Source organism: Mya arenaria, chromosome 8, assembly GCF_026914265.1.
Source record: "Mya arenaria isolate MELC-2E11 chromosome 8, ASM2691426v1".
Classification (NCBI taxonomy): Eukaryota; Metazoa; Mollusca; class Bivalvia; order Myida; family Myidae; genus Mya; species Mya arenaria.
In genome coordinates, this window is record NC_069129.1 from 58,394,734 (window position 1) to 58,408,182 (window position 13,449).

The following is a 13,449-nucleotide window of genomic DNA, read 5'->3' on the forward strand; positions in this document are numbered from 1 at the left end:
TTTTTAAATGAAAAACAGACCATCTTTATATATCTTAAATGCGTGTTACATGACTTTGTACATGATATTCTCATGCCGGTGTGACATCACTTCTATCCCCTAGCTGTGCCCCACCCAAATACTCACTCTTTAACGTTCTCCAGCGAGTTTGAGTACCCTGTCGACTCCTCCCACATTTGTTTCTCCTTATCAAAGCTCTTCCACTTCTCATCCAGCTCCTGCTGTTGCTGCTCCAGGCTCTTCTTCATCTGCTCAGAACGCTTCTGCAGCTGTAACAGACAAATACATCCTGTCCTATGAAAATTCATCTCCTTCAACATTCCAAAATTAACTTGCAGCAATATAACATTCATAATAATGTCATATCATTTTCAATATTTCTACTTTTGACTTATCATTAGCATGGTTTCAACCAAATATTATTTGACAAGCTTATATATTTCACACAACACTATCACTTGACTGTATGACTTAACGAAGAAATCCTATATCCAACACTCACATAAACCAAGTCTTCCAAATTTTGTGTGATTTCTTATATATAACCAAGCCCCATATCCCCACTTATCAGCTTTTTGGTGCTAGAATTTGTGTGATATTTCTATAAAACCCAACCCTGTATCACCCTCTTGCATCAGCCTCAGAGTCCTTGAGTTTCTGTGATATTTCTGTTACCAAACCCCATATCACCCTCTTACATCAGCCTCAGAATCCTTGAGTTTCTGTGATATTTCTATGTTACTCAACCCCGTCTCACCCTCTTACATCAGCCTCAGAGTCCTTAAGTTTCTCTGATATTTCTATGTTTCTCAACCCCGTCTCACCCACTTACATCAGCCTCAGAATCCTTGAGTTTCTGTGATATTTCTATGTTACTCAACCCCGTCTCACCCACTTACATCAGCCTCAGAATCCTTGAGTTTCTCTGATATTTCTATGTTTCTCAACCCCGTCTCACCCACTTACATCAGCCTCAGAATCCTTGAGTTTCTCTGATATTTCTATGTTACTCAACCCCGTCTCACCCTCTTACATCAGCCTCAGAATCCTTGAGTTTCTCTGATATTTCTATGTTACTCAACCCCGTCTCACCCTCTTACATCAGCCTCAGAATCCTTGAGTTTCTCTGATATTTCTATGTTACTCAACCCCGTCTCACCCACTTACATCAGCCTCAGAGTCCTTAAGTTTCTGTTTCTTCTCCTTGACTTTCATCTCGAACACCTGCTCCATCTCAGCCTCCATCTTCTTCATCTTGGTGTCATGTTCCCGTTTCTCCTCTGCCATCTGTGACAATGGGTCCCTGGAGTATGGAGAAGGGTTAATGACAAGATGCCGACCACCCAGAAATATATATTCAAAATCAATAAACCAATGCAGAGGTTTACTAGTCACATGATTACCTAAACAAACAAATGAACATGAATTTACATGCACGTTCACTATTTTCTCTTGTTAAACAAATAAGGAAATTATTATGGGGTTGCAATCTGATTTACACATCATATGAATTGTAATTTTGATTAATCTTGATATTATCAGGTGCTGATTTCCTTAATAACTTTAAGCTGCATGTATGCATCCCTTCAACATGTAGATGGACAATCTTAATTTTTGCTTAATCTTAACATAATAAATTTGGCCTTTTTTTCTTGTCTATTCCAAGTTACTTGTTTGTTTTTATAAGTAGCAAATACTAATACAGAAAATGAATCTAATATATAAACACACATACAGGTAATTGTGACCCCTAAAGCCATAACTATGCATAATCAGGATACTGAAATTAACTTGAAAGTTAATATGAATTGCCATCCCTAAAGGACTATCAAATTTCGAAGGGGCAGTTTTTTTAGCAACTTTGGTGGAAAGTACAGTTAAATAAGGTATGCTATTTCACTAAGCCACTCCTACACAATGGTCATAACAACAGGGTGACACATACTTGGTGAGTGATCCAGGCTTGATCTTGCCGTCGGTGTTGGCGGGGGCCAGCTTGTTGTAGCGGAAGTTCTCATAGTGAACGTTGTTTGTCACATCCTTCAGGTCCTGCATGTGGGTCCTGACAATACACAGACAAGTTATGAATGTTGGAGCTTGTCCTGACATTACACAGACAAGATAAGCTTGTCCTGACAATACACGGACAAGTTATGAATGTTGGAGCTTGTGCTGACAATACACGGACAAGTTATGAATGTTGGAGCTTGTGCTGACAATACACGGACAAGTTATGAATGTTGGAGCTTGTGCTTGTGAATGTTGGAGCTTGTCCTGACAATACACGGACAAGCTATGAATGTTGGAGCTTGTCCTGACAATACACGGACAAGTTATGAATGTTGGAGCTTGTCCTGACAATACACTGACAAGTTATGAATTTTGGAGCTTGTCCTGACAATACACGGACAAGTTATGAATGTTGGAGCTTGTCCTGACAATACACAGACACATATTAAGCTATGAATGTTGGAACTGACAAACATAGCATCATAAGTTCATTTAAGTAATTTTCCTGACAATACACAAACAAATAGGTCAATTACGTTGAAATTTGCCCTAACAAACAAAGTCATAGAGGTTTTGTACATTTGAACTTGTCCTAAAAAACAAAGAAGATGAGAGGAGAGTACTTGTCATGACACATATCCTAACATATCTATGTTAGTGATACTGATTTCATGAAAGTGGTAATTTCTGTTGCAGATTTTTTTTATTCATAATGATCCATTATGATATGTTTTGATACCAAACATTGTTTTCCTACATGTATTCAATAGCGCCACAAGCAGATGTCAACACTCGTCTTTGTTTCTTACTCAAAAAGGGGGCATAACTCAAACTAATTAAAGCCATAATTATGGGCCTTTCAATACCTGTGCCTTTTGCCTCCAGCAATGTGGGTACAATGTTTAATTAGAATATCTTTGAACAGTTCTATGAGTTGGGGCCAGTGTAAAAGTTGGTGCCTGCAGACAAACACACCAATGATATCACAGGAACAAATGATTTTTTTTTTTTAGAAGAACACGCAAGCTTATAATAGAAAACACCAGAGCTTATGAGCATTAAGTGTTCATAAGTCAAACTAATGAACTAACATAGAAAGAAAAATACCCAATGTGACCATGATTTACCTGATAAGCATATTCCTGAGTGCAAGGAAGTCATTATGTTCGAGGTTTTCCACCTCCACGATACCCCAGGGGTACTGTCGACCCCGGATCCGCTTTCCGCCGGCCTCTGTAACTGTGTTACTACCAACTACAGCAAATGGTACCCGGTCCTGCAATAGAAGTCAATATATTCATAGGTCCTTTGAGTTCATTTGATGTTATTATCCACCGAGTCAAATGGGCTGATAAGCCTTCATATTTCAGATGAAAAAAGGATTATTTTTTGTTATTGTTTATTGTAATTCATGGAATATTTGTTTGTGCTGATAATAGTTAAGTTTGTCAATCTAACATTAATTTTGATACAGAAACTTGAAGCGTTCACAAGAAACACTGATAAATTTTCCAAATATGAAGCATTAACGAGTTAGAATTTCCCAAAATGAAATGTGCAGGTCTATTCCCAATTTTTGCTGAAAACCCCCTGATCCAGGCTGTTGTAGGTACCTTAAGTTTCTTCTGAATCTTGTTTTCCTCTTCATCATCACACTCGGGGAACTCATATATCTTGATCTTATGCTGCGCTATCTCGTTCAGGATCTGAAATTGTACAAGTGCTCATGAGAGATTTTATATCCATAAAATGGCATGATAATAAACATATGAGGGCTGTTAAAGAAGTTTATAGACTTTAATAACTCTTAAATATTATAATGTATTAATATGAACCCAAAGTCATAATAATAAATCTCTTGGACAGATAACACATCAAAATGTTATTTTTCTCAGTACACGAGCAAAATGTAGAATATCAAGACAAGAAAATTGAAATCATGTTATGCTAGGGCAGCACACTTCACATTAAATTAGGATTCTACATATATAGTAATGTTATAAATCATAAATGTGGAAATTTTCCCCTCTCATTGTCATTTTATACCGTAAAGATATGGCAGTAACAGCCCTAAGGATAACCATACCTGTTTTAGATTGGTAAAGTTTTGTACCTTAGAATATGTAGTTCTTACCTATTACGCTTAAGATTTGTTTGATGTGGTAAATGTTCATGATAGGCACTCTGGTATTTTATTTTCTTTAGCTAAGATTAACCAAAATTGATACAGACACTCATTTTTATGTCAAGTTTCACTTTTGATCTTTGTTTATTTTATGCTCTCTGGTTGAGATTTTTAGTGAAATAAAAATGACCTTTCACGGTTTTAAAAATCCTTTAAGGCATATATCATAAAAAGGAAAATTGTTTGTTTCAGTGTTGAAATATATTGCAATCTTACACTTCAACAAACTATTATCCTCTATATCATCAGTCATCGAAATTAGTTTTTGAATACAAGCCCGAATATACTACTGCTTGGCATTACATTTTTTAACAAGCCCTGTTGATGTAAATCCCCGAATTTGAGCAAGCCCTGAAAGCATTTTACCAGTGCAAGGCTTGCGGGCTTGTGGTAATTACGTCCACTGTATCATTACTCTTAATCTCTCTGGGGGCATTATACATGAAGGGGAGTCACTTACTGTTTTCTTGAACTCCCTGCACTCATCTGGTGTCTGTGTGTCTGCCTTAGCTATCAATGGAATTATGTTGACTTTATCGTGGAGACGACGCATAAATTCTACATCTAATGGTTTTAACCTGAAAAGTTCAAAAAATAATATCAAAAATCGAAATTCATAAAAATCACTCAATTTCTGAAGCCTCTTATTAGAACAAAGGTGAAAAATATGGATAATTTTTATGGTATAGAAAAAATATTTTATTTGAACTGTACTGTAGACTCTCAACCCCATCACATTATTTTTTTTCAATTTGCATATTGAGTATAATTTCAAACAATCATTAATTTGACTATAAAGACTTCAACACTATGTTCAATTTAAAACCTTTCTGTTAAACAAACCACATCTGGTGACAAACACTTATTTCATCATTTCTTTTTGAGAAAGTTTAGAGCTATTTTGCTACAAGATTAAATCTTCCAAAGACAGATTTAAATCCTCTTTTATATCAGCCATTTACAAGCCAAACTCAAGCTTTTAATGTCTAATCAAGACCAAAGAATAGAACCAGCTTTCAACTGGCTTAAAAATCCGGGAAAGTTCACAAACATGACATCAAAACCAAATTACTTTTATACTGAAACAAATTAGGAAGTGCACCCATACCCATGACCGGTGGGAGCTATGAAGTATAGGCAACAATGGACGCGGGTGTCGGCCGTTGTTGAGCGGACCACCTTGGACTCGTTGGTGAGGTATTCCTCGTATTTACAGTCTATGAAGTCTATCACTGGCTGCCAGCTGAAATATAATTAACATAATACATTAAAGTAGGCTGTGTTCATTTTGCAAGGCATTTTTTTCAATTTCTAATATTTTGTTACAGCTAAGATCATAAGGTAAAAAACTTGTGATGCTATTATCTAAACATCAATTTTTGATCAAAAATTTTTTTTTCCACTTTACTAGATTTCAATCTAGAATTGATTTGCCAATATGTGCGAAAATTAAACCTTGCAAACTTTATGTAATCTACAGCACTGAACCGACATGATTTTTGTGCAAGTAGCTTGCATGCCTCTCCAGATGCTTTACTACAATTATATCAACTGAATGCAACAAATGAGTAATCATAACACTTGTATTTTTTCAAGTGTCTTCTTTCTGACCTTGACAAAATAAAAAAGAGTGTTAAAGTCATGGACAACACCAAGTGAAATCACAAAGGAAGTATCTGCATCATGATCAATTCAGGGTTTTAGTCTATAATTTCATTCTAAAATTTACGATGCAAATATACTTGGCAAAAAACTTCATGCGATGAAGCCTTTAAAAATTTATTATTCATGTCAATCAGTCACAAGTGTCAGGCATGTTAGGAAAATGTAAATTATAAACAGATTTCACTTACATGTAGGTGAATTACTATTCATTAATCATTTACAGCATAAAAACCCCAATTAATATAGGCTTTTAGACACAAAATATGTTATTTCACATGTTTTATTATTTTAAATAGCCCAGACTTGACTCGGGCTTGCCAGCTTGTGTTCATCACTGTTTAATCAATCTGGCATTCAGAAGTCCCACTGTCACCCACCAGTTACTGTTATCAACTGCATCCCCGAAGCCGGGTGTGTCAACCACAGTCAGTCTCAACTGGACTCCATTCTCCTTCAACGCCACATTTGTCTTGTCAACCTGCAAACAGAGACCCAGTCATGAAAAACAAGACAATAATAGCTCTTATAATCTTCTATGCTGATTGGATGCTATATATAGACATGAGGAACTCACGTCAGTCAGAACGGCTCTGAACAAGATGCAGTGTGTTAAACTGACTGGTTAAACATGCATTTAATTTGCAATTATGAAAAAAATGCAGCAATAGACTCTGAGTTTTTCAAGTAAAGATCAAGCATATCATGTATAATTATATTGAAGGGGTGACCAGAACTTAACTAAAAAGATGTTGAGTTTAACAAAGCATCTCTTTTAGAGCCAACGGAAGCTGTATCAGTGTAGAAGTTTCTAAGAAGAACCTTGGACAAACAGGTAACAAGACTCATGACACATGACTTTTGAATTTAGAAGTAACATTTTCAGTATGTACGCAAAGCCATGCAAGAAAGTTCCATGAAATACTTCTCAAAGATTTATAGATATAACTTCTACGCCAAACCCCATCTCAAGCAGCTCGACTACAGTTGCTGTTTTATGATTTCATCTTTATTCATTTTATGAAATCACCAAATAGCACACAGTGCAGTGATTCTATCGCACTTGTGCGCATGTTTCCATGGAAGTCATTACATGAGCACTTGCCGCATTCATGATATCGCCGCAATAAAATAACATCTCAAAACACAGCTAACTAGCAATGAATCTTGATAAGATAAATAGATGTGACATTTTAATTCTCACTTTCAAGAGCTAGATGTCTGAGAAAGTTTTCATGTTTCAGATTAAATCCAAGGACGAGAATCATGAAATGTTAACTCGCATACCCCTGGTAAGATTGTTTAGTAAATTCATTTGATTATGCAGTCATGTCTTATAACCTATCTTTAAAATTATAATAATTTTGTTTGTCAAATGATGATTGCTGTTATTTTATGTCGATATGCCTGGACTGGGACTAGAGTCTCTGACCCACCATGATGGGCACACCGTGCAGCTAAATGATGTCGACCTTGCCGACTCAACAAGGCGGGCAACCCAAATCAGGGGTGCTTAAAGGCATCAAACAATCTGGACGATGATTGGCTAAGTGGCTGGTCACAAGAAATTTGGAACATTGTGGCACATGATGTACTATTATGTATTTCTTTCATCTTACATGCAAAACTTACTGTGGTCCTTATACTGCATGGAAAGGAGAACATAATGTCATGTACAGGGATTTTTAAATATACAACTAGCAGCTGAAGTTGTACTCAGTACTCACCTTGACAGTCTTCTGTATTCTGTGTGAAGGTCCCGGGTACTCTGCTGCATACAAGTCTGTGAGGAACAATGAGTTGATGAGGGTGGACTTTCCCAGGCCTGACTCCCCTGAAAATACACATTATGTTTGTAGTTAATAGCATAGTTGCTTCCCCTTGAAGTAAGAATTCCATTATTTTAATAACTGCACAAGACTGTTATATTAGAAGGCTAAAACTTTTAACATGGTTTGGTTAGGGTTACATCCTTTTTAAAAACAGGTCAGGTAGGAAAGCCTTTTTTATTTTTTATTATGCTTTATGTAAGAACATTATTGTCACCGTTGGAGAATGTAGTTAAAATACTCTTCAGTATAAAGCTTTAATGGTTTTAAACTTACACACACTTTCACAAAAAGTTTGTTTTTTTTTTAACCAACTGACTGTATAGATGGTAGGGTCGGCGTCTATTTCTTAAGTAGGGTCAGGTGACCCTGAATATAGATAATTTTTGGCTTACGCAGCTGTACACTGATTTTTATTAAATGATATAATATTGGTAACAGGATACAGTACAAACAACCCATAAAAATAGCATGGTAAGCTAGTCAAAGTACAGATCACTCATAAAACACACTTACGCATATGTTCAATGTCAGATATGAAACTATGCTGACGATGATGAGTCAAATAACAAGGATGTTTGCCTGATGACATGCAGGAAGCACAATGAATATTGCTACATTGTATAATGTAAATGACAGTAAATAAAAAAAGGAAGACAAATTCTGTATCAAACTTACGAATATGGAGGATTAAAACTAACAAACATAGAATATTTTCTTGACTCAATAAAAGCCTTATTATGGGTTAAATGATACTTTGATGACAACAATAAAAGCCAATTGAAAATCTTCTTCAATCATATAAACATCATAAAAATGTGTGTGTTTGAATGTGTGTGAGTGCGTGTATGTATACAAACGCGCTTGTGTTTGTGATTCATGTTTGTTTGATTTTTTATTCGTGCGCTTTGGTATGCAAAAATGTATGAGTATATGTGTGTGTGTATGAGCATTATTGTGTTTGTATATATGTGAATCCTATCAAAATGCATAGAATTGTTGTATACGGTGAGAATTTAAAACTGTGTGCTGATATATACTCTATGTAAAAAATAAATGAGAAAGAAAAAAATGTCAACGACAGTGCCTTTCAAAAATGACAAATAATTCACTTTCTTCATGCTGTAATCCTGACAGGGTTCAAATTTCAGGACTGACACATCAGCAAATAAATCAACTTTTTCTTTCATTTTGAAAATATGTACCCATTATATCTGCACCATTAACAAAGAAAAAACACACTATAAACATTGAGACATTAAGATGGCAGGTGTCCAAATACTATAAATTCCTACACACATTTCACCTGATTAATTTCATTCATGCCAAAACATTATATGGGCTGTATGATAAGTGTGTTTATCAGTTACAACGAGACTGGCCTCCCATTACATTTCGTATCAATATTTACTGACCCTATGCACGATCCTTCCTGCTTTCTTATTTCTCGAAATTCATTTTCGACATACAATTTTGCCAAATGAATGTGCGTGCGTAAGAGTGTAAAAACACATTGATAAGTATGAAAAGCGAAGGCAATACTAATGTTTTTGCATTGAAATGCACTGGATTTAGTCAAAACGTCCAATTCTAATAGACAACGCAAGGTAATTATCAATGATGATAAATTTGGCAGAGTGGAGCGTTGCCATGTACTGCGCAGCGTGTACTCCTCTTCGCTGGTCTGGACAATACTTTACACTATTTGTCAGCGAGATCATGGCACAGATGTCTAATCACGGAAACTTGTCCAAAACTTCTTTGCAACCATCAATCGAAATGTAACGAAAGATCAAAAGCAGTCAGTTGTTTGAAACAAAAAACAGCACCCCCAGGGTAATGACTTAAATGTTTAATCTCGTTTAATATAAATACTCATTGAAAACCCATGATTTAACTCTTTGAAAAATAACAGGGTGTAAAAACAGAACATTTCAATTAAAGACAATTATTCAGGAACATAAATATACACTACATGTTAAAGGTTTGTGACAATCAAGGAGAAAAAAGACAAATATTTTAGCAAGTCTGTTACGGGACACTACAGTGTGCCTATATTACTGTGAACATTAATTAACTTCCATTTCAACATGCCAATTTTGGTGAAGTGTTTTTATCAAATGCCAATGAGACGTGACACAATGCATCGAAACTTAATTAAATAATGAAAACTGAAACCTAACAATCATACAAAGATATGACTATGGTCTTTCTTAAGTTCTATAAATATCATGAAGCTCTTCATTCATAAAATTCCAATTATCTTTTGTAAGCATTTTCCTTATCAAACTTTTCTCTCCCAAATTGAAGGGCCAATTATCTCCAGGTTTACTCAAATAACAGGGAAGTTGTTCATATAACACAATAGCTCATCTGAGCAACGCCCTAGATCTGGAGAAATGTGGACTCTCCCTGCAAAATCTATACAAGATCAGCTGAAATCAGCTCTAGCCTGTCTAGACCGTGGGGCAAATATAGAACAATTCCAGAACTTCATCAAATGTCCTATTATTCTGGGAACAGAAATAGAAATCTTTAAATTCTGCAACAATGGAGTTTTTTTCCTCAAACATTTGTTAATTCCTTTAAATTCTATGCCTGAAAATGATACGTTTATTTTGCAAAAAAATGCTGATATCTGAAATTGCACATTTCAATGAATAAGAGCAAACTGAATTAACTCCAGCAATTGACCAACAAAGTTAATGCGTTGTCATACAATTTCACCATTTACATGACATTAATAATGACAACCAATCTAGGATTCCCTGTACATAAGTATTAAAATTTACTGCCGACAGCAAAGTATACTTTACAGCATAGGGACAAAACACCTGGTCACCCAAAACTTACACTCCAGGATCTACATTGACAAGAATATGGTAGCAGGGAAAGTTTATCTTACAATTAACTGAAACTGATGCCTTATAATCAGCCACTGATATGGGGGCCTGAACAATTTATAGTTGTCAGGTGAAAGCAAATATCTGACAGAATAGATGCCAAATTGTTGTGAAAAATAATGATGACAAACTATGTGGCATCTGAAACTACTAGTGGATCCAAGCAGGAGGGAAGGGGATGCCCCCCCCCCCCCACTGTACTAAAATACGCCCGAAATGCACCATTTCACCATTTCCGACTAGTTATTGTTAAAATTTTCTAAGGGCAGTACCAAACCCCCTTGCCAACATGTTTTAGGTGCAAGTCATACAGTTACGTCCCTAAGTTATGCCCCCTCTACCGTCAAATCCTGTTTCCGCCCCTGGAACCACAATGCAGCCAAGTTTCCCTTGAAATTGTAGGCACCAGAGGCTTGAATAACAACAGTTGCTTAGATAATAACAACAGTTGCTTCCACTCAATCTCAAAAATGTGTTTGAATTATTGTAATCTTGATTAACAACTCTGGAGTGTTTGGGATCAATTTTGAACAGTATCAAACTATGCAGGGGGGTAGAAATAAATAGGAGAAGTTTGTTTTTCAAAAAAAAATGTTGAAAACAGACGATGAGTTTATGAAAGATCACCGCCATAGCAATTACTCACATTCATGTCCAGGCAGTCATCAAAATTAGGCTTTCAAACGACAAGTCTGAGTTCCACAAACAGCACATTGCTGTATGAAATAAAAAATTTGATTCAAGCCCAAAAAGCATTTTACCAGAGCAAGGCTTGCGGGTTTGTGACAATTTTGATTGCTGGTTCAGACGAGCTTTAAAGATAATTAATGATGATACGTATGTTATGAAAGCAATATTTAAAACATACTAACCTACTACCATCAATGTGAAGTCAAATCCTCTTTTCACACTTTTTCTGTACACCTGGTTCGGTAAGTTTGCGAAACCGACATATCCTTCCAGTTCTTTAGTAGTGTCCCCATATTTCCGATCCCGTTCCTTTTCTTTGTCCTCCGTCGCCATGTTCTTCACTGGTTCCCTTATTGGCGGGTCTCGATTTCTTTCAGTACCTCTATCTGGTCGTTCCGACGTAAATCGCACATTCGGGTCAAACTTTGGGGTAGGGGCAGTTAACTCTGCGTTCTTGAAGAATGCTTCACGCTTGGCCGAACTCAACTGAAAGTAAAGAAAACGGTATGTGAAACTTGGCTACAAACACCTGACATTCATTCCACAAAGATAAGTTTCATCAACAATACAATGCTCACACATAGATGATTTTGTAGCCGACTTTAAATGTCACCCGAGACAGCCTGTTATTATATTGTGACCTAAAATAATCCAGCTTCACTTTCACCGAAATATCTCTTACTCCTTGAATAGAAAGAAGATCTTTCCAACAATATGAAACCTATCACTGAACATTAAGTGTTATATATCTAAGTATTCTATATTCAAGTAATGACAAAATAATGACCATTTTAGTAACACTGTAGATCAGATAAGGTTTATGTATGTAGATGTTTTATTACAAAGGTAACCATTTCAATGAGACAATCCCTTCATTATATTATTAATAATGTACAGTCACAACCTGCAAAATAACATTGATAAACTATCGTAGACATACAAGAAAAGGTAATACTCCACATTCAGAATCACAATGTAACCCAACAATTACACTAAATACATGAACCAGTCATACAGTCCTTGCAATCTTTACGAAATGCAATGAGGAACAAGATGACTTTATCCTTCAGGCAGAGCTAACTACTTGAACTATCTGCTTCCGCAAATCTGCATTATAACCTCTCAAATATGAAGCGGAAATAGCGCCTTTTTTCACTTTTTTTTCTTAGAACTACTGCCTGGTTTACATTTCACGTCCTTTACACAAGTAGCTAGCTGTCTCTCAACTGAGTTCCCGAGAAATCAATGTCTTCCAGATTTTGGAACAAGCCTTCCCAAGTCCACAAGACCGTAGTCTCTCATAGACAAACACTTACGTATTGTTTATCTCTTATTTTTTCCACCAAGACTTTCCTCCTGAGCACACAGATTGTTTTCAAGACTTTTAGACATAAAAGGCAAATAATATAAGATCTCCCAATTGCTTCAGCGGTTTATATTGTGTATCGTGCGACTGTGTGTAGACCTCGCAAATAATGCGACAAATCTTTTAAATCTTACAATAGCAAAAATAATGGTGATAACATCATTAAAATAGTTAAGATTTAGAGATCACAGTCTGTAATTAAACTTTAACAGGCTAGTACAATACCATATAAGAGAAATGCTTCTTTTTATTTTACAATACATATAAGGTTACAGAATATCAGAAGAAAGCCGAGCCATGACAAATAAAAGGCAACCAATAAACTGGAGGTCGCTCAACTCACAATCCAGTCATCGAAATTAGGCTTTTGGATAAAAAAGCTCTTATTCTAACACTATAATTGCTGGTCTGTGCTTGGCTCCAAATCTTTTTTTAACAAGCTCTGCTAATGTAAAAATATGAGTTTGAACAAGAGAGTGTATTTCACAAGTGCTGCGGGCTTGCGGCTAATCTCAACCACTGCCAAATTATATATTCCCTTGAAAACCATGTAGTTCACATTCTTGCATACAACTCCTATGGACTATAACTGCAACCTTGTAACAATTAGAACCCAAACTCTCTCTGTTTTTTCTACTTCAAATAGTACATCACAGCTGAAATGAACCATATAACTGAACAATAAGGGAACCAAACTGCAACAAAAGTCCGGTGTTTCCAGGAAATAATAAGATGATGATCAAGGCAGCATGGAGAATGGAACGAGCTGCTAATTGTGTGCAAGAGTGATACATGTAGCTGGGA

General features: G+C 36.0%; 1 protein-coding gene across 8 annotated transcripts in view; it reads right to left on the minus strand.

Annotated features, from left to right (window-relative positions):
- The window catches only part of LOC128242679 (septin-7-like), a 51,215-nt gene that overhangs the window by 4,794 nt on the left and 32,972 nt on the right, over positions 1-13,449 (minus strand). For 7 of the 8 annotated variants that reach the window (XM_052959929.1, XM_052959931.1, XM_052959925.1 and 4 more), the window contains 10 exons: positions 11,462-11,765; positions 7,585-7,691; positions 6,238-6,338; positions 5,304-5,438; positions 4,656-4,773; positions 3,624-3,716; positions 3,138-3,286; positions 1,946-2,062; positions 1,168-1,303; positions 127-269 (listed from right to left, as the gene is read on the minus strand). In XM_052959929.1, coding sequence (XP_052815889.1) covers positions 127-269; positions 1,168-1,303; positions 1,946-2,062; positions 3,138-3,286; positions 3,624-3,716; positions 4,656-4,773; positions 5,304-5,438; positions 6,238-6,338; positions 7,585-7,691; positions 11,462-11,765 — 1,403 coding nt within the window. Of the gene's footprint in view, positions 1-126; positions 270-1,167; positions 1,304-1,945; positions 2,063-3,137; positions 3,287-3,623; positions 3,717-4,655; positions 4,774-5,303; positions 5,439-6,237; positions 6,339-7,584; positions 7,692-11,461; positions 11,766-12,219; positions 12,373-13,449 lie in introns of those variants that run through there. The other variant, XM_052959932.1, reaches the window with a different exon arrangement.